The following is a 21177-nucleotide window of genomic DNA, read 5'->3' on the forward strand; positions in this document are numbered from 1 at the left end:
TCAATGAAGTAGGAACTGTCCGCAGACAACTCCTGCCGCCTCACCACTGTGCTCCAATGTGATGACGTCACTCACATTGCGCCTGCAACTACCATAACACTCTGTGACTGAGGCTACAGACAGACCAGCAGGGGAGCGAGGAGAGGTGAGTATCAGTGTTTTTTATGTTAAACTTTGGGGGAATATTGAGGGGGAACATAAAACTGGTGGCAAATGATAGGTGCAACATTAAACTGGGGCAGGTGAAGGGGGATATGAAACTGGAGGCAAATGTAGGGGGACATGGAGGGGAGGGGGAGCATTAAACTTTTGGCAGATGAAAGGGGGCATTAAATTGGAGGGGAGATTAAGAGGGACATTAAACAATGGGGAGTCACTGGATGGACACATTAAGCTGGGGGCAACTGGAAAGGGACACTATATGGGTGGGCAACTGGAGGAGGACATTAAACCGTGGGACTAGCTGGAAGGGGATGTGTCCCTCTTTAGTTGCCCCTAGTTTAATGTCCCTCTCCAACGGCCATTCATTTTTTGTCCCCCTCTGTTTAATATCCCCCTCTAGTTTCCACCAGTTTAAACTGGGGCACCAGGAGAAGGACTTAATACTGTGGGGCAATTGGATTATAATGTGGGGGCATATAATGTTAAGGAGCATTATAATGTATAGGGGCACAAAAAAAATGGATGAGTATGGGTGGAGTCAACATAGAAGTGGATGGAGCTAAATGTGCCACACATTTTGTCCCTCCTTCTGTTCTTTGAAAGGTGGGAGGTATGGATTACATTTGCTGCTATTATTTCTGTTTTATAAAGTGAGGACAAGTTGTGGCTTCTAGAGATAACATTTATATCTTAATAAGGCATGCGCAATTTACAGATTTTGTACTAATATTCTTTGGACCCCTCACTCACATCTCATCTTCTTATTATTACAGTTTGGCTGATAATGATCTACCAGACACTTCCTGCACCCAGTTGGCCTCTGTAATTAGGAATAACCAGTCTCTGAAGAAACTTGTCCTGTCTAATAACCGTCTGTTTGGTCCTCACTTCAGTGGCTCGAAGTACGTTCAGTCCAATCCAGACTCCAGGGAGAAGGCTCTACATCACTTCAGTGACTTGATGGCCGCTCTGTCCAGTCCAGCCTGCAGGATAGAGGAATTACAGTGAGTATAAGGGATGTGTACAGGATGTACACATTACCCCGTGCAAAAACTATGTTTAAACAATCTGTATAGATGCAACTGCTGTATTGCACAACAGACTTAGATAAAGATCAGTGTATTGTAAATTAAAGGGTTAACTGTTCTCTGTCTGTGTGTTAGGGCTAGTTCACACGGGGCTAAAGGGGCGGATTTTGACAGCGGAATCCACGTCATAATCCGCCCCTTTCAATGATGGTCTATGGAGACCACTAGGTTTCTTTTTTCTGCTATCGGCAGCTGCCGATAGCGGGAAAAAAAGAAGCGAGCTGCCCTTTCTTCTGAAAAATTCGGCTTATACTTGAGTATATACGGTTGAAACAATGTATCAACGACAGTAGCAATAAAATATATCCAGCACTCTGCTTCTTGTATTTTTCTTTTAAAACATAACTTTTATTGAATCATCAGGATCTTAGGGGGATATTGTCACTCCTTGGGGAGAGACCACCATATAGGTTTGTGGAGACTTATTAAGCCTTTAGCACTCCACTTTGCAAGGGACCATGGGAAGAATATATAAATCTGTCTTCCATGATGTAATTAGGAAGTCAGCTGCTGCCTCAGTGTTGCAAACCAATAGAGGGCGCTCACTGGAATGTGCAAGCCTGTCTTCCCTGATGTAATTAGGAAGACAGAATTCCAGTGATATAGCCCAATAAAGGCTGCTCCCTTTAACATCATGCTCGGCCTTCCAAGAGGCCTTTGTTTTGCAATGATGCCGGGATTATTACCAGGTATAGTCTCTCAACCGAGGACGGCTGTTAAGATCTTGACAGAGATTAAAAATTGTAAATAAAGTCTATGGTGTACAGGCAGGGAAAGTAAGCCTACACGTTTCAGAGAATACTCTCCTTAGTCATGGCTACCCCCCAAAGTTAGCAGAATTACATTTTATTTTCAGTTACCCCCTACCATAAAAATAAATAAAAATTAGCATTGTAATTCATTGCATTAATAATACATATTCCGCAGAACTTTACACATTGTAGGGTTCAAGTACAGACAAAAAGATACATTATAGAGTAATAGCCATTTCACACAATGGGACTGAGGGCCCTGCTCGCAAGAGCTTACAATCTATGAGGTAGAGGGGGTGACACAAGAGGTAGCAGGGGTGGCATTGCTTATACAGAGGTCAGACACTTCTGTAATAGAGGTGACTGTCACTACATAAACATAAACCTATATGAGCCGTCACCAGTCGTGTCCTGTAACGTACAGATGGTGCCTGGACGTATAGAGTTACAATCCAATACAGCACCATATCATGTGGGGTAATGTGGGAGGAAACAGAGGAAGGTTCGTTTTGGGGATTCTAACTATGAAAGGTTTTACATTAGACATTGTGATAGGCTTGTCTGATAAGATGAGTCTTTAGTTTGCACTTGAAACTGTAGAAGTTGGGAGTTAATCTGATTGTCCGGGGTAGAGCATTCCAGAGAAGTGGTGCAGCTCGGGAGAAGTCTTGTATACGAGCGGGGGAGGTTCTGATAATAGAGGATGTAAGTGTTAGGCCATTGAGTGAGCGGAGAGCACGGGTTGGGCGGTAGACAGAGATGAGGGAGGAAATGTATGGAGGTGCGGCATTATGGAGAGCCTTGTGGGTGAGAGTGATAACTTTATATTTTATTCTATAATGAATAGGCAGCCAATGTAGTGACTGGCACAGACCGGAGGCATCGCTGTAGCGTCTAGCCTGATAGATGAGCCTGGCCGCTGCATTCAGAATAGATTGTAGAGGAGAGAGTTTAGTGAGGGGAAGACCGATTAGTAAGGAGTTACAGTAGTCAAGGCGAGAATGAATCAGAGAGACAATAAGTGTCTTTAGTGTATCTCTGGTGAGGAAAGGGTGTATTCTGGAGATGTTTTTGAGGTGAAGATGACATGAAGGATTTATGTTCTATGGATACATCACTCACATCTACTCCATCTTATTCTTATAGCTTGGCTAATAATTATCTACCAGACACTTCCTGCACCCACTTGGCCTCTGTAATAAGGAATAACCAGTCCCTGAAGATACTTGACCTGTCCGGTAACTATCTGTCTGGTTGCTACTTTGGTGACGCCATGGAAAATCAGTCAAAATTATTGCGGCAGTCGGGGAAAGAAGGGTAAGTATAAGAGATTTGTACAGGAGGAGACATGTGGGGACAAGTTATACATGGATTTTATTCTATTTTATGCTCCTCCGCACCATTGTTATGTCTATGAGATAAACTGCTGACTGCACCTTCATATGTGACGTCTCTACTAATGTCTGACTGTCTCGTCTCCTCATATCACTTCTCCAATCTATGGAGTGAACAAGCCAGTATTTACAGCTGGTGCTGCCCCAGCCCCAGAGTCTCCATATTATCACATGAGCTGCTTTTGTCTTTCATCAATGAAACATTGATAAAATATTCATGTGTCCATATTTATTATAGGTCCGTCTGAACTTGGCACATCTGATAATGTAGGGTCACTCTCACTGTCAACCGAGCCGCTTGGAAAAAAGAGGCTTAGTTTAAGGCCCCACATTGCAGAAGCACTGCTATTTTTGCAGCATCTCAGCATGCTACCGCTTTAAGTGTTTATCTTTTGTGCCTCTGGGTTATGTTGGTATGTCCCGTCCTGTGTGTTCTATGTCGCTGTTATGCAGCTTTTCCCTTGTTGTTTTCCCCCTTAGTGTTCAATCCTTTCCCCTTACTACAGCTCTGGCCTATCACAGGCCACTGGGTGGGGTTGTAGGAGACTTTTGTCTCTGTGGTGACCGTTGAGGGCTCGGTCTAGTGATAGCAGAGGTCCTGTGCAGTACATGTTGGACTGTGCAGAGAGGAAAACACCAGCACTGAGACTGGGCTTCAACAGCCGTCCATATTGCCCCTAGGAGGAGAGAATTGCCCTAGGCTCATTCAGAGACAGCCCTGAGAACAGAGAGTCAGGAGGAGCGGTGGAGGATGCTGACGGATGAGTTGACTCGAGCCTTTGCAAAAGGTGACCAGAGCCCTGTCAGGACTACCCTGCATCATCATCCCCCAGTAGTGAAGAGACTCCAGAGTATAATATTTACCGCAATGTATGTCGTGGTAGCTATTTCAGCTCATCCGAGAACCCGGCTCATGACGAAGTGGATTGGCCATATCTAATCTTTATGTAATTGTATAAAAAAACTATTCCCTTTTCCCATCCCTTGGTTGCACCTGATGTCTTTTTTCAGTCGTATCATATAACATATCGCTACCACAATTTCTGCCATCCACCAGACCTCCAGCCCAGAACAGTTTCCACGTATACAGTCTACAGGTTTACTAACCACGTGCCATCTTGTTTTTCTAGTGTGGCTGCTGGTAGTAATAGTGACTCCATCTCAGAAGGATTAGCCTGGAAGAATAACCAGTCTGTGAAGAAACGCTGTGTCACTGCTATGTCATGTCCCAAAAATCAATCTAAAAATGTGTTAGACTACAGGGAAAAGGCTCTACATCACTTCAGTGACTTGATGGCCGCTCTGTCCAGTCCAGCCTGCAGGATAGAGGAATTACAGTGAGTATAAGAGATGTGCACAGGAGGAGACCTGTATTATTTACCATCGTGTTCCCAATGGTGTTCATTGGACATATCGCAAAAATTTTGGGTTCCACAGAACACAAAGTTTTTGGGGTGCACCATCTACAAACTATTGTTATTCTCTGGGGTCTTTTCAGAGTAACACTCCTGTTCATGGTTCCTGTTCTTCTTCCCCTTCTTCTCTCCAGGGTGCCCTAGTGATGTCATATGGGACACATGGAGGCCCCTGGAGGAAGCAGAGGTGGCCATTTTTGTTACCTCCCCTGGGTCTCCACCTCTGAAGAGACTCCACAGTATAATAACTTACTGCTATGCAGGTTTACGTGGACATTTTAGTTCATCCGAGACAAATCCCTAATTGTTCGGTTTACTAAATTTTAGATATTTGGATTGAACCTACCTCGGAATAAATCCGTTTGCTCATCTCCAATAGCCACACTAAGGCCAGGGCCCCACGTGGCATAAAAACCGTGGCGCAAAAAAACGAGGCGTTTTACAGTCCCTGCAAAGTTGGTATGATTCTGGATAATCCCATCCACACATTGCAGAAAAATATCTGCAGCAGAGATGCTGTGATTCCCCAAACCATTGTGTTTTTGTAAATTGCAGAATGTCCATTGCACCTACGGAAATGCCGGCAGTTTCCCTATAGATATAATGGAGGCAGAATGTCCGCAGAGGAAAATTCTGTGCACTTTTTGCAAAACGTGCTGTGGCATAAATCACAATGTGTTTCCACCACGGTTTTTCCCACTACGCTTTTTCGCTGTGGCCTGCTACATGGGGCCTTAGCCTAAGTTATATCGGTTAGGGCTACTATATAGCTGAACATGAGCATAGCATTCCTAACAAATGGCTCACCCCGCCTTCCCAGCCCCTCTTTAAAATATATTATATAATACCCCCTTTGTAGACTCCATGTGCCCCACTCTACCCGGCTGTGCTTCACCCCTAAGTGTGATGAAATCTCTGGACATGACCACAATTAACCCTTTGAGTGGCTTAGATGAAATGAAGAGCAAGAGGCCAGGGGGTCGGCCGTGAATAGGGCTCAAGACTACAATTAACCCCTTCTTGGGCATCAGTCAGCAATTCCCTGATAATATTGCTGGTTGCAGTGTAGTTGGGTTCCTACAGTCAAGGGGGTAAATCCCAGTCATGTTAAGACCCTGATTAACTCTTCCTTGGCTTCAGGGGTGAACCATGGGTTTCTGCCACCTGAGGCGGACGAGGATGAGGAGGGGCGGAGCAGAGGGGGCGGGGCCAAGTGGAAGGGGGCGGGGTGGGGCCACACGGAGGGGGCGGGACTGAGCGGACTGGAATTGTCCTGGACTGGCTTAGGTCAGCAAAAATGCCACCCTCCCTGGGGCCCTGGCATAGCGCCGCCTGAAGCGGTCGCCTCATGGGAGGTCCGGCGCTGCTTGGCTTTAATCAGTGATTCCATCACTTAGGCGGAATTGTTGGTTGCAGTGTAGGAGGCCTGGGGAACTTATGGTGAATACTTTCACTGCCGCGCCCCTTTCAAGGGTTTTATTGTGACCGCGTCAACAATGAATAACAGGAGCCGAGATGCAGTTGTGACCACTATACAGACCAAAGAGCTAACTGCTTCTGGCTCCATGCACTGTATATAGTATGGGCAATGGCAGCTCTCCATCTGCCATATAGTTATGGTCATATACCAATTATTTTAAGGTGTTAACCTTGAAAAGGAAACTTTCGAGTGGTGTCTACTCTATAAATGCTATTGCTCTGTGGTTGCGTTGCTCACATTTCGTCTTCTTAATCTTATAGTTTAGGTAGTAATAATCTACTAGACACTTCCTGCACCCACTTGTCATCGCTGATCAGGAATAACCAGTCCCTGAAGATACTTGACCTGTCTGGAAACTTTCTTTATGGTCCTCACTTCAGTGACTTGATGACCGCTCTGTCCAGTCCAGTCTGCAGGATAGAGAGATTACGGTGAGTATAAGAGATGTGTACAGGAGGAGACTAGAGATGATCAAGATGATTTGTAACGTTACAAGTTTTCTAAAAATCTCAGGTTCACACCCGAAAAATCATTATTATACCCTGAAGCCTCTCCCGACCCCCAGAGTCTAAGAAGCGGAGGACCAGGGAATGGTGTGGAGAAATAATACACTCTGATATCCACCTTCTCTCATCTCTCCTGGGCTCCTTCATGGCCTCTGGTGTTCCATCGTGGTTGTCTTCTGGCCTCTTCCATCCTCCAGGATAAGCAAGGTCATTGGTAGTCCCAGGGGTTTAGGTCTTAGCGGTCATGTGCAACATACTGTCATGACAGATGCATCATAGTGTCATGATATTGTTGTGGTCAGTGTTTATTGGCCAGATCAGGTAACTTCAGATCAACTACCTTTCATTTAAAGAGGACCTTTCACTATCTGGGGCACATGCGGTGTAATACACCAATAGAAAGCCGATGAATAGCCGTTCTGTGCCCCCGGTGAAGAGCTATTGGTGCCGTTACTGTAGCTCTTCACCATCAGAAGGGCGTTTCTGACAGTCAATTAGGAACGCCCTTCCTCACAGCAGAGTCTATAGCGCTTTACTGTGAGAGGGGTTGTTGCTTACCGCCCAATGATGACGCTGAGTGGTGAGGGGAGGGAGGGGGCGTTCCTTCCCACTCACACTTTACAGCGCGATAGGCGCTGCTGTGAGGAGGGGCATTCCTAATTGACTGTCAGATACGCCCTTCTGACAGTACCGGCACCAATAGTTCTTCACCGGGGCTCAGGAAAGCCGAATTGCGCTGAATTGAGCGTACTGTTGGCTTTCTAGCGCCGTATATTCAATTCTATTCTAGCATTACTAATCTGCCTGTGTATAATTATTGCTTGATTCTCTATGTCCTCCTATAACTATTGTTCAGTTTTCTGACTTGTGCTGCCTATAGTCTACCCAATAGCTATGGGATACAGTGAGATAGAAGACAGATGTGTTTGCATGTCCACCATTTACAACAAATGAAGCTGATCAGGAGTGTCCAACCTTATATAGTGTATGTGACATCAGTACTATAAGGTCCACCTACCACTGTCTATTGGCTGAGCCTGTTAGATGTCGCTCTCACACACATAACATTGTCTGCTCTGTAGTTCCTGGTCTAACTCAAGGCGGTGGACATTTTCTCGCAGTACGGCCAATTTTGGTTTTACCCATCTCTAGCCATAACCTTTTCGTTTTTCCAGTAACATAGGCAATAAAGATGAGCGAACACTGTTCGGATCAGCCGATCTGAACAGCACGCTCCCATAGAAATGAATGGAAGACCTGTGACGCTGACTTTGCCGGCAGCCGGCCGGCGTCACAGGTGCTTCCATTCATTTCTATGGGAGCGTGCTGTTCAGATCGGCTGATCCGAACAGTGTTCGCTCATCTCTAATAGGCAACACTTGAATAACTTTCAGTATTCTTTAGTTTTTTAGTATTGATACATTCTATGGCCAATAACAACCCAACAACCATTTTTAGGACTTGTTGAGGCTTCTTTTAGGCAGGGTGTCAATATTTCTAGACAGTGTCGGACTGGGGTGTCTAGGGCCCACCAGTGGAATTATTTCTAGGGGCCCACCATCAGGATCCCTGCAAACCAGCAATACCAAGACAGGGCGGTTGAAGGTAATAACATATCAGGAGCCATGCTGCTCTCCCGCCATACAATGTGCAACACTGCACTACCTAAACTTATTGCCACATACTGTATGGAAAGTGAACAGCATGGCTCCTAGAAATGTTACCATTACCTATAGCTGCGCTGTCCTGGAACAGCTGATCTGCAGAGGTCCTGGCTATTGTGTCATCACAGATGTAATATTGATGGTCTATCCCAAGGACAGACCATCAATATTACAAAGATGGATAAACCCTTTAAAGATTTGTCCAGGAATTGGAGCGACCCATGTGCTGGGAGGGAGGTGTAAAATAAAAAATAAAAAGCGCCTTCACCTGTTCCTGTTGCTCCGTTGTCCGCTGCCAGTGTCCATTCAGTCTCGCACCGCTGCCTCCATGCTGGGAGTCCTGCACCTCATGGGACCACTGAAACCAATTAGGTCTCATTTCTGGAAATCCTGCATCTAACAGACACAGGCGGGGACAGCGGAGTGCTGGGGACAAAAGCTCAATGAAAAACACTGTGGAAAAAATATATTGGGATTCACTGCAATTTTTTCCTCACAATGTTTTTTTAGCTGCATCTCGCTGTTGCGCCCAATCCTTAAAGAAGACCTTTCACCATCTGGGGCACATGAGGTTTAATACACCGCTAGAAAGCCAACAGTGCGCTGAATTTAGTGTACTATTGGCTTTCACGTTCTGTGCCGGTACCGTAGATCTTCATCGTCAGAAGGGCGTTATGACAGTCAGTCAGGAACGCCCTTCCTTACGGTAGCGTCTATAGCGCTGTACTGTGAGAGGGGTCGTTGCTTACCAGCCAGCGATGACGCTGAGCGCCTATAGCGCTCTCACAGTACAGCACTATAGGCGCTACCGTGAGGAAGGGACTGACTGTCAGAAACGCCTTTCTGACAGTGAAGAGCTACGGACTGATAGCTCCTCACCGGGGGCACAGAATGGGAAAGCCGAAAGTGCGCTGAAATCATCGCACTATCAGCTCTCTAGCAGTGTATTAAACCGCACCTGCCCCAGAAGGTGAGAGCTCCTCTTTACCATCTCAATATACTGTACATCACACTATAAGGACAAGGCCTAACACAGCGTCCCACAGCAAAAAAACACTGCGGGAAAACCCCCGGCACCGACACATCAGTTTTTCCTGCAGCGCTTTTTGCAGAAACTCCACAGAGGTTTCCGTTTCCGCGCTCGTTTTGTACACGACACAGGACTGGGAGCAGAAAGCTTCATCCACTGTATAGTTGTGTGGCAGATTCACTGCAGCTCAGCTCCCACTGACTTCAATAAGTGCCGAGATGCAGAGAAGGTGCCGGCTGATATACAGTGGACAGAGCTTTCTGCTTCTGGCCCCGTATTGTGTACAGGACTGGTGCCAGAAGTGGCTCCATACAGCTGATCGGTCTGAGGGCTGGGTGTGGGCCCCCTACAGATCAGGCATTTATAGCCTATTCTGACGATAAACCATAGAAAATTATGCCTGGACAACCCCTTTAATTTTCCCCAAAAAAGACGCACACTTTAAAGAGGTCGTCCAGCATAATTTATTTTTTTTTGTTTATAATTAGTCCTGGGAGGTGAAAAACAAAGTTCACATAAAAAAAAAACCTGCACTCATCTGTTCCCAGTGCTCCGGTCCTGCAATTCTGCTGGTAGTTACATGCCGGACTGGACCACACTGGGAGACACTGGGACAGGCAGACTTCCCCCTGCACACTCCGATCGGCAGTGTGCTTAAAAAAATAGAAAGTGTTTTTAAGGGCTCGTTCACATCTGCGCCTGGGGTCTCTGCCCTGCAGGCATTTTTCAAACCCATTCAAATGAAGTGTGCGTCCGTAAGCTCCTGTGAGCGTTTTGTGCTCACCGCGGCGAAACGTTTTTTTTTTTTTTAACCAGACACAGAGTCGGACATACAGGACTTTGTGTCTGGTTTAAAAAAAAAAACGGTTTTGCCGCAGAGAGCATAAAACACTCACCGGCGCTCACGGCCAGACTCGAACCGATAGGTTTCCGTCTTCCTCATGCAGAAGATGGAAACCTCAGAATGGAGACCAGACGCTGGTGTGAACCTAGTGTTAACTGTGTTTTGCTCAGTAGGGCCTAATCCTTAGTGGCCCCTGCACACAGTATTATACCCCATAGTGGCCCCTGCACACAGTATTATACCCCATAGTGGCCCCTGCACACAGTATTATGCACCATAGTGGCCCCTGCACACAGTATTATGCCCCATAGTGGCTCCTGCACACAGTATTATGCCCCATAGTGGCACCTGCAGACAGTATTATCCCCCATAGTGGTCCCTGCACACAGTATTATCCCCCAGAGTGGCCCCTGCACACAGTATTATGCCCCATAGTGGTCCCTGCACACAGTATTATCCCCCATAGTGGCCCCTGCACACAGTATTATGCCCCATAGTGGCCCCTGCACACAGTATTATGTCCCATAGTGGCCCCTGCACACAGTATTATACCCCATAGTGGCCCCTGCAGACAGTATTATCCCCCATAGTGGTCCCTGCACACAGTATTATCCCCCAGAGTGGCCCCTGCACACAGTATTATGCCCCATAGTGGTCCCTGCACACAGTATTATCCCCCATAGTGGCCCCTGCACACAGTATTATGCCCCATAGTGGCCCCTGCACACAGTATTATGTCCCATAGTGGCCCCTGCACACAGTATTATCCCCCACAGTGGTCCCTGCACACAGTATTATGCCCCATAGTGACCCCTGCACACAGTATTATACCCCACAGTGGCCCCTGCACACAGTAGTATTCCCCATAGTGGCCCCTGCACACAGTAGTATTCCCCATAGTGACCCCTGCACACAGTATTATACCCCACAGTGGCCCCTGCACACAGTAGTATTCCCCATAGTGGCCCCTGCACACAGTAGTATTCCCCATAGTGGCCCCTGCACACAGTAGTATTCCCCATAGTGGCCCCTGCACACAGTAGTATTCCCCATAGTGGCCCCTGCACACAGTATTATGCCCCATAGTGGCCCCTGCACACAGTAGTATTCCCCATAGTGGCCCCTGCACACAGTAGTATTCCCCATAGTGGCCCCTGCACACAGTAGTATTCCCCATAGTGGCCACTGCACACAGTATTATGCCCCATAGTGGCCCCTGCACACAGTATTATACCCCATAGTGGCCCCTGCACACAGTATTATGCCCCATAGTGGCCCCTGCACACAGTATTATGTCCCATAGTGGCCCCTGCACACAGTATTATCCCCCAGAGTGGCCCCTGCACACAGTATTATACCCCACAGTGGTCCCTGCACACAGTATTATGCCCCATAGTGACCCCTGCACACAGTATTATACCCCACAGTGGCCCCTGCACACAGTAGTATTCCCCATAGTGGCCCCTGCACACAGTAGTATTCCCCATAGTGACCCCTGCACACAGTATTATACCCCACAGTGGCCCCTGCACACAGTAGTATTCCCCATAGTGGCCCCTGCACACAGTAGTATTCCCCATAGTGGCCCCTGCACACAGTAGTATTCCCCATAGTGGCCCCTGCACACAGTAGTATTCCCCATAGTGGCCCCTGCACACAGTATTATGCCCCATAGTGGCCCCTGCACACAGTAGTATTCCCCATAGTGGCCCCTGCACACAGTAGTATTCCCCATAGTGGCCCCTGCACACAGTAGTATTCCCCATAGTGGCCACTGCACACAGTATTATCCCCCAGAGTGGCCCCTGCACACAGTATTATCCCCCAGAGTGGCCCCTGCACACAGTATTATACCCCATAGTGGTCCCTGCACACAGTATTATGCCCCATAGTGGTCCCTGCACACAGTATTATGCCCCATAGTGGTCCCTGCACACAGTATTATGCCCCATAGTGGCCCCTGCACACAGTATTATACCCCATAGTGGTCCCTGCACACAGTATTATGCCCCATAGTGGTCCCTGCACACAGTATTATGCCCCATAGTGGTCCCTGCACACAGTATTATGTCCCTTAGTGGCCCCTGCACACAGTATTATTCCCCATAGTAGCCCCTGCACACAGTATTATGTCCCATAGTGGCCCCTGCACACAGTATTATGTCCCATAGTGGCCCCTGCACACAGTATTATGCCCCATAGTGGCCCCTGCACACAGTATTATGTCCCATAGTGGCCCCTGCACACAGTATTATGCCCCATAGTGACCCCTGTACAAAGTATTATGCCCCATAGTGACCCCTGTACAAAGTATTATGCCCCATAGTGGCCCCTGCATACTGTATTATTCCCCACAGTGGACTTTCCGAAAAGGGAAGATGTGAACCAGGCCTAATACATATAACATACATTTACACACATACATTCATATACATACACACACACCTATCTATAAATATACAGGACTCACACAGTATATCAGACACTTTACACAAATATACACACATTAAATATACATATTTTACCCAAAAAATGTACTTACATTTGGCTGTGTCCTGTCTGTCCTGTCTGGCTGTGGTGAAAGCTCTTCATTTACAGCAGCCGGCAGACTTCCCCCTGCACACTCCGATCTGTGTGGGGGAGGGGCAGCACAGCTCCTGCTAGTGACGGCAGTGTGCAGTGCAGGGAGCAGAGACACACACTCCCAGCGATTGGTACAGGGGCCTATTTTGGCACGGTCAGGATCCCGATCGGGCCCCTGAAGATCCCGATCGGGTCCCTGACAAGTGCATTTAGATAAAATTAATAGTCAGGCTCGGGGGCCCACCGGGGAATCCCCCGGTGCTCCGGCGGGCCAGTCCGACCCTGTTTCTAGAACATATATTTGGTGGAGATGCCATAACGTAGAATTGCCGGCATTTTTGACATCTACTATACGCAAGAAGCAGCTTCTAGTTATGACATTTACAGATTTCAAAAATGGCCAGGAACATTTTTTTTCTCCACATTTACAATCTTCTCTTATTTTTGATCTTCTTATTACAGATTATCTTATAATGCTCTACCAGACACTTCCTGCACCCAGTTGGCCTCTGTGATAAGGAATAACCAGTCCCTGAAGATACTCGACCTGTCTTATAACAATCTCTTTGGTCCTCACTTCAGTAACCTGATGGCCGCTCTGTCTAGTCCAGCCTGTAGGATAAAGGAATCAAAGTGAGTATAAGAGATGTGTACAGGATGACCCAGGAAAGACCTCATTCTCATTTTTCCACGGCTCCACTATCATGTCCATTCTTCATTTCTCAACAACCGTGGGTTCTTTGTGTCTCCCCTGGCTCATGTAGAGGAAGCCAACCTTATAATACAAGTGTCAAAGTATTATTATATTGGGTCCCTCCACATGACTGCTGAGGCCCAACTACAGACCTTCACAGTGACCTGAGGTCATTTAAAGAGGACCTTTCATGAGTTGGCGCACATGCAGTTTTATATACCGCTGGAAGCCAACATTGTGCTGAACGCTTTCACAATCTGTGCCCCAGATGAAGAGCTATTGGTCACGGTACCGTAGCTCTTCACTGTCAGAAGGGCGTTCCTGACAGTCTGTCAGGAACGCCCTTCTTCACAACAGCGCCTACAGTGCTGTACTGTAGGACCGGGGAGGAACGCCCCCTCCCCTCCTGACCAGAAGCTGTCAGGCGGACCAGAACTGCAGATGAGAACTGCGGCCGCCAGGAGCAGAAGGGGAATCTCTGGGCAGCCGGGGAGATGAGCGGCCGCTGGCAGAAGCTGCCAGGCGGACCAGAATGAGAACTGTGGCTGCCAGGAGAAGAAGGGGAATCCCTGGCCAGCAGGAGCTGCAAGCAGGGGCCAGAATGAGAAGCACGGCCACCGCCATACCCAGGGACCCGGCTCCGGTGCCACGTTCCCGGGCGAGGCGATGGGCATCTCCCGCAGAGCAAATTGCCACTTCCTTAGACACTTAGAAAAAAAAACCAGCGCCCAGCGCCTTCCTTCGGGCCGAGCTCTCCATCCGGGAGCGCACCTCGGGTCGGCCTGGGGGGTCCCCCGCCGCTCCGCCACCGGAAGGGCCGCTGTGGAATCGGGCGTCGGACAACCCCAGAGGGGGCCTCGGTGGCGGAAAGTGACTACCGGAATGAGGATGAATTTGAAGCCTGGATCTGAGCAGGAGTTCCACAAAGTCAGCCAGGTCGAGCACCTTGTCTTCATGTAATGGGACAGGTGACACTCTCTCTGTGACCTACTTTTGAACACCCCCGTCTAGAACCGTGTCCGCCCTTCTGACTGTGAAGAGCTACGGTTCGGCACCGATGGCTCTTCACCCGGGGCACAGATCGTGAATTCAGCGCACTGTCGGCTTTCCAGCGGTATATAAAACTGCATGTGCGCCAACTCATGAAAGGTCCTCGTTAAGTCACAGAGGAGCCGCAAAAAGGGAATGCTAGGGAAGGAAGACCAAATAGATAAAGTATTGATAACCTTTGTTACCAGGTCCCTCCATAGATTTTCCAGATTCATTCTCCCCGATCAATTCTCCGACTAATCTGAGAAAATCCTTACAATACAGAATCACTAATAATTAATTTTGTTTTTGTTCTAGGTTATACGGCAATGAACAGGACAACTGAGCCTTAGGAAGAGGGACACCAAAGAAGAAGAAGTCCAAATTAAATATTTTACCATTGTTTGCTTCAAAAAATTTTTTTCCCTATTTTCCTCCTCTGCATCTTATGGTCCGGAAAATACATAGGAAGTCAGAAGGTCATTGCTTGGCCTCCTGTTTACCATGACAATCCATCGGACCCTACAATGTTATCATGGGGGAGCCAAGTGGGGAGGGGGAGGCAATCCTCTGGATGCTGTGATTGCTATTGATCACAATATCCAAGGGGTTCACCTGCCAGAGTCAGAGTATCTAGTTTCAGGCTATGACTGGGAAAGTCATTTGACAAAAGTTCAAGCCGTATTAGATTCCCTTTCGAGCAGCCGGTTTAACAGCCAACGCAAAGAATTGTGGTTTGGGTCTTGTAGAGGCCCGATACCTGGGGTATATAATAGGAAAAGGGGTAAGAAAATCCCAGGTTAACAAAATTGGTCCCAACCCTTAAATAAAAAGCAAGTAAGGGCTTTCCTGGGAATGGTTGGCTATTATCGTAGGTTCATCCCAAACTTTGCAACCATTGCAACCCCACTGACAGACCTAACTAAGGGAACGAGTTCCGTAATGGTGAAGTGAAGAGGATGAAGTCCTCTGTAACCACAACTAACTGTCACGACTAACTTCAAGAGAGAGTTTGTGGTACAGACTGACGCCTCTGATGTAGGGTTTGGTGCCGTTCTTTCACAAGTGATTGAAGGTGAGGAACATCCAGTCACTTACTTGAGTAGAAAACTTATATCCACAGAAAGTAATTATAGCATTGTGGAGAGGGAGTGCATAGCCATTAAGTGGGCCCTGGAATCTCTAAGGTATTACCTACTGGGCCGACACCTTAACCTGGTCATTGATCACTCCCCTCTGACATGGATGTGCCACACCAAGGAGAGAAACTTCAGAGTCACCAGGTGGTTTCTGACCTTGCAAAATTAAAAATTCACTGTGGAACACAAGGCAGGCAAGTTGCAGGGGAATATCGATGCCCTATCCAGGACCCATTATATGATGGTTATAAGTGTCCGCTTCGAAAAAAGGGGGTGGAGTATGTGAGAAAGTGACAGGCAAAGTGTTGGAGTCCTGCTATATCAGCCCCTAAAAAACAAACAAGAAGGAACAACAGTTCCAAAGGGTTGAAATATTCAACATACAAAATAGTATGAAACAGTATCTTTTATTAATGAAAAATCATTTCCAAAAATACATAATACGAATAGTATGTTAAACACACAGACACAAATATTCAACACAGACAGAAGCAACCATAACACAGCAGGTAAAATCACTGGGGAAATGCTGGGAACATACTACTAGGCGCAGCATATAAATAAAGACACTAAGGTGCCGGCACATATGACACTATGTATACAAGTGTGTCTATTACAAAATCCTTGCTGGCACAAAGGTACATACGTAGATGTCAAAGAATGTAAAGAGTGCAGTACTGACATAAGAACATCCACAAAATAATGCTAGATGGTTTTATTCTCTAAGGGGCATATGGAGTAATATAAAGTGCACATAAATATATACGCCCACTAGTGAATAGTGCCTAGATACAAGGAGAGTGTTCCTTACCCATAGTTAGAGTGTAATCCAGGAGCCCGCTGGTATGGTTGTTTTTGTATTCTGTTTCTGGTTGAAATATGCCTTTCATTATTGGGCCTATGTATGAGAGTTGTACATGTGTTAATTAACGTTTCATATACTCTCGTGTGCTATGTTTTTCCTCTATTTATATCAGCCCCTAGCTTCAGACCTATGTGTGGTCCAGGGTGGGCCGGGAGCAGGCTTCAGCCCAGGTGTGGCTTATAGGCTCATTACTGGCCCATAAAAGAAAGAAGAGCCTTCACTTCAGGGCAGATCCAGAGAGTGAGAGGAGGAGTCCGGATCTGTCACGTTACTTTGAGTCCGGTGAGACTTTATCCTGCCTATTGGTTTGTTCGTGTAGCTATTAGTAAGCCACACGTAGTGTTAGTTTCTTATCACTGTTTAGTTAGTTGCTCAGACGAGCAGGATTTTGTTTCTGTTTGTTTTGCCTGAAGCTAAGGCTGTATTTTGTTTATTTTGTGCCTGAAGTGAAAGTTTATTTATTTTCCTGTGTTTTCTAAATAAACCAGTTTCCTGCATATTTAGTGTCCCTGTCTTTGACTGGTTAGGTTCGTACGACTGTATTTCCTGCTCGAATACGTATCGGCGGCTATTTTGTCACAGCACGGCCATTTTTGTCCGAAGTTAATCACAATTTGTACACACTATTTGGAATATTCCGGATGAACCTGCCACATGACAAAGTGATTTGCCCATCTCTAATGGTAACAGAGTGCACCTCTTCCAGGTATATGAAGAGTCATAAAGCGCTATGAATAAACGTGGTAAAGAACAGTATCTATGTGTGGGTATGGCATCCGTGTCTCCGGACATACCCCTTATATGCTGAGATTATTGACATCACTACATTAGTTCCAACCTTTGAGTTAATTTGCCGATCTGGGATTATGGATCACCTGCAGATACAATGCGGACGTGTTTGCAGACAGTAGGGCCAACACAGGCGTGTGCAAGTAGCCTTATAGTAAATCTGAGGGGCTAAGATGCCCCTTCTGAGATCACCCTGTTTCTTGCTCCCTCTATCTACTTGTTAGGGTTGAGCAGGCATAAAAGCGTTATAGTGGCGAATATCTGACCCAAATGTCAGATATTCACTTCCATGCCTGTTTTCTGGTAAATTCCCCCCACTCCGCATTTCATTTGTTAGGTCTCCAGTTAAAGATTGTCACATCCATACAGTCCCGTATAAGACATCATCCCTTTCCCATAATCCCCTTTAGAATACAGTCCCATGTAAGGTATAAGAGAAATACATAAGACGCGTCGCTCCCCTCCCTTGTGCCTCCTCCAGCTTACAGTAACCCCCAACACACCGACCCCTCTAACATACTGTCCTACAGGAGACATCGCTCCTCTTCCGTTACATCAAGCATAAAAAATCATTCTCCTCCCTTCAGTCCAAACAACCAGAAGTCCCATGTAAAAGACATCAATCCTCCTTGTTTTCACGCCCAACCCAAGTACTTAATGAACATTAAACATTATTACTGTGCATCTGTACAGTCCCATGTAAGACACATTGCTCTCTTCCATCATACAGTCCCATGTAAGACACATCGCTCTGCTCCGTCATACAGCCCCATGTAAGACACATCACTCTCCTCCATCATACAGCCCCATGTAAGACACATCGCTCTCCTCCACCGTACAGTCCCATGTAAGACACATCGCTCTCCTCCATCATACAGTCCCATGTAAGACACATCGCTCTCCTCCATCGTACAGTCCCATGTAAGACACATCGCTCTCCTCCACCACACAGTCCCATGTAAGACACATCACTCTCCTCCACCGTACAGTCCCATGTAAGACACATCACTCTCCTCCACCATACAGTCCCATGTAAGACACATCACTCTCCTCCATCATACAGTCCCATGTAAGACACATCGCTCTCCTACATCATACAGTCCCATGTAAGACACATCGCTCTCCTCCATCATACAGTCCCATGTAAGACACATCACTCTCCTCCATCATACAGTCCCATGTAAGACACATCACTCTCCTCCATCATACAGTCCCATGTAAGACACATCACTCTCCTCCATCATACAGTCCCATGTAAGACACATCGCTCTCCTCCATCATACAGTCCCATGTAAGACACATCACTCTCCTCCATCATACAGTCCCATGTAAGACACATCACTCTCCTCCATCATACAGTCCCATGTAAGACACATCGCTCTCCTCCACCATACAGTCCCATGTAAGACACATCGCTCTCCTCCACCATACAGTCCCATGTAAGACACATCGCTCTCCTCCACCATACAGTCCCATGTAAGACACATCGCTCTCCTCCACCATACAGTCCCATGTAAGACACATCACTCTCCTCCATCATACAGTCCCATGTAAGACACATCACTCTCCTCCACCATACAGTCCCATGTAAGACACATCGCTCTCCTCCACCATACAGTCCCATGTAAGACACATCGCTCTCCTACATCATACAGTCCCATGTAAGACACATCGCTCTCCTCCATCATACAGTCCCATGTAAGACACATCGCTCTCCTACATCATACAGTCCCATGTAAGACACATCGCTCTGCTCCATCATACAGTCCCATGTAAGACACATCGCTCTCCTACATCATACAGTCCCATGTAAGACACATCGCTCTCCTCCACCATACAGTCCCATGTAAGACACACCACTCTCCTCCATCATACAGTCCCATGTAAGACACATCACTCTCCTCCATCATACAGTCCCATGTAAGACACATCACTCTCCTCCATCATACAGTCCCATGTAAGACACATCACTCTCCTCCATCATACAGTCCCATGTAAGACACATCGCACTCTCCCCTGTCCAGCATACACATGGTGTAGACCAGCTGATACTGCTTCAGCTTCCTGTTATGATCAGGAGACCCCGCCCTCCTGATGACATCATTCCTCCAGCTCTAGACACACCCCTGCCCTGACTGTCCTGCTCCCTGTGCTCAGTAGGTGAGTCCCTGCTGTATATACTGTCACATCTGTATACAGTATCTCTCTCGCTTCCGCTTATTTCAGCGATAATGACTTCTGAGCCCTGTTTAACCCCCTCTTTGCCTGTTTTGGGCCTTTTTGACCCTGTATTTTTCATTGTTTTCAGAGTCACATTACAAGATCCATAACTTATTCTGTTTCCGTTGTCTTTACCTTACGACGGTTGTTTCTATTTTTAGGTCGTCGTTTTTCGTTACGGATTAATTTCTATTAACCCTTTGTTTGCTGGAGAATGATAAAACTAGCCATTCAGTGATTTGTGTTTTCAGTTTGTGTCATTCACTATTTGGATAAATAACTTTAGTCTTATTTTACGTCGTAAGATTACGGTGGTACCAATGTTTGTTTTTTTTTCTGATGAAAAAGTCATGTATGCAGTGACACCAAATATGTCACCTACCCTTAACCCCTTCCCACCACACAAGTTGAAGAGGCCCCAGAGGATAATAATGGTTTGTGGGTCACAAATTCCAAATGTTTCAGCCAAACCAGACATTTTTGGAAAATTTGTAACAAACCAGAGAACAGTGCTGGAATGAAATGTTATCTTGGCGGTGTCAGTGACATTGTTGTTATGATGTCACGCTGTAGCAAGTTAACAAGTCAGTAACTTGACTACATCTGAAAATATATGTATTGCATATCTGTGCTGCCTGCTCCAAGCAGCCCTACATTATATACATAGCAAACACAGCCCTGCACTGCATGCATATAACTCAAACAACTCTGCCTTGTATACATAGCAAACACAGCACTGCATGCATATCACCCACACAGCCCTGCACTGCATGCATATAACTCACACAGCCCTGCATTGTATACATAGCAAATACAGCCCTGCACTGCATGCATATCACCCACACAGCCCTGCACTGTATACATAGCAAATACAGCCCTGCACTGCATGCATATCACCCACACAGCCCTGCATTGTATACATAGCAAACACAGCCCTGCACTGCATGCATATCACTCACACAGCCCTGCATTGTATACATAGCAAACACAGCCCTGCACTGCATGCATATCACTCACACAGTATTGTCTTGTATACATAGCACACACAGCCCTGCACTGCGTGTATAGCGCACAAGCGCAGTTCTGTATTGTAAGCATAGTACACATTCGGCACTGCATTATATACATTATATACAGCAACACTCAAGGAAAGGGGAAAACTAAATGCAGAAAGCAAGAACCGGTGCACAATACAGGATACAAGTCATGGCAGCTCATCCTGTATAGTCAGTGACTGTATTTATTGCCGTTCCCCTCTGTATTCATGGAATGTGCGCCTGTCTGCTTTTAGCAGCAGTGTAAAGTATCTGAGGCTTCCCAACTGTCCCTGCAAGACTCATAGAAGAAAGTAATCCAAGATAGCCAGGGAGCTGGAGAACTACTACTCCCAGCATGCAGTACTGCTGTCAGGGCACGCGAGGTAAATACTTCATGGAATGTCCCAGATTGTATAAAACAACAGACCATTGTTCACATTATTTACATTACACTTCACAGCGCAAATGTCCAGGAGACTCCAAGGA

General features: G+C 46.7%; 1 protein-coding gene across 1 annotated transcript in view; it reads left to right on the plus strand.

The window, feature by feature from the left end:
- LOC142214330 (NACHT, LRR and PYD domains-containing protein 12-like) overlaps nucleotides 1–21177 on the plus strand; it is a 75225-nt gene that overhangs the window by 18872 nt on the left and 35176 nt on the right. The window contains exons 8-13 of the mRNA XM_075283256.1: nucleotides 936–1064; nucleotides 1116–1166; nucleotides 3149–3267; nucleotides 4652–4733; nucleotides 6552–6722; nucleotides 13381–13551. Of these exons, the coding sequence (XP_075139357.1) occupies nucleotides 936–1064; nucleotides 1116–1166; nucleotides 3149–3267; nucleotides 4652–4733; nucleotides 6552–6722; nucleotides 13381–13551 (723 nt within the window). The remainder of the gene's footprint in view (nucleotides 1–935; nucleotides 1065–1115; nucleotides 1167–3148; nucleotides 3268–4651; nucleotides 4734–6551; nucleotides 6723–13380; nucleotides 13552–21177) is intronic.

Source organism: Leptodactylus fuscus, chromosome 7 (genome assembly GCF_031893055.1).
Source record: "Leptodactylus fuscus isolate aLepFus1 chromosome 7, aLepFus1.hap2, whole genome shotgun sequence".
Taxonomy (NCBI): domain Eukaryota; kingdom Metazoa; phylum Chordata; class Amphibia; order Anura; family Leptodactylidae; genus Leptodactylus; species Leptodactylus fuscus.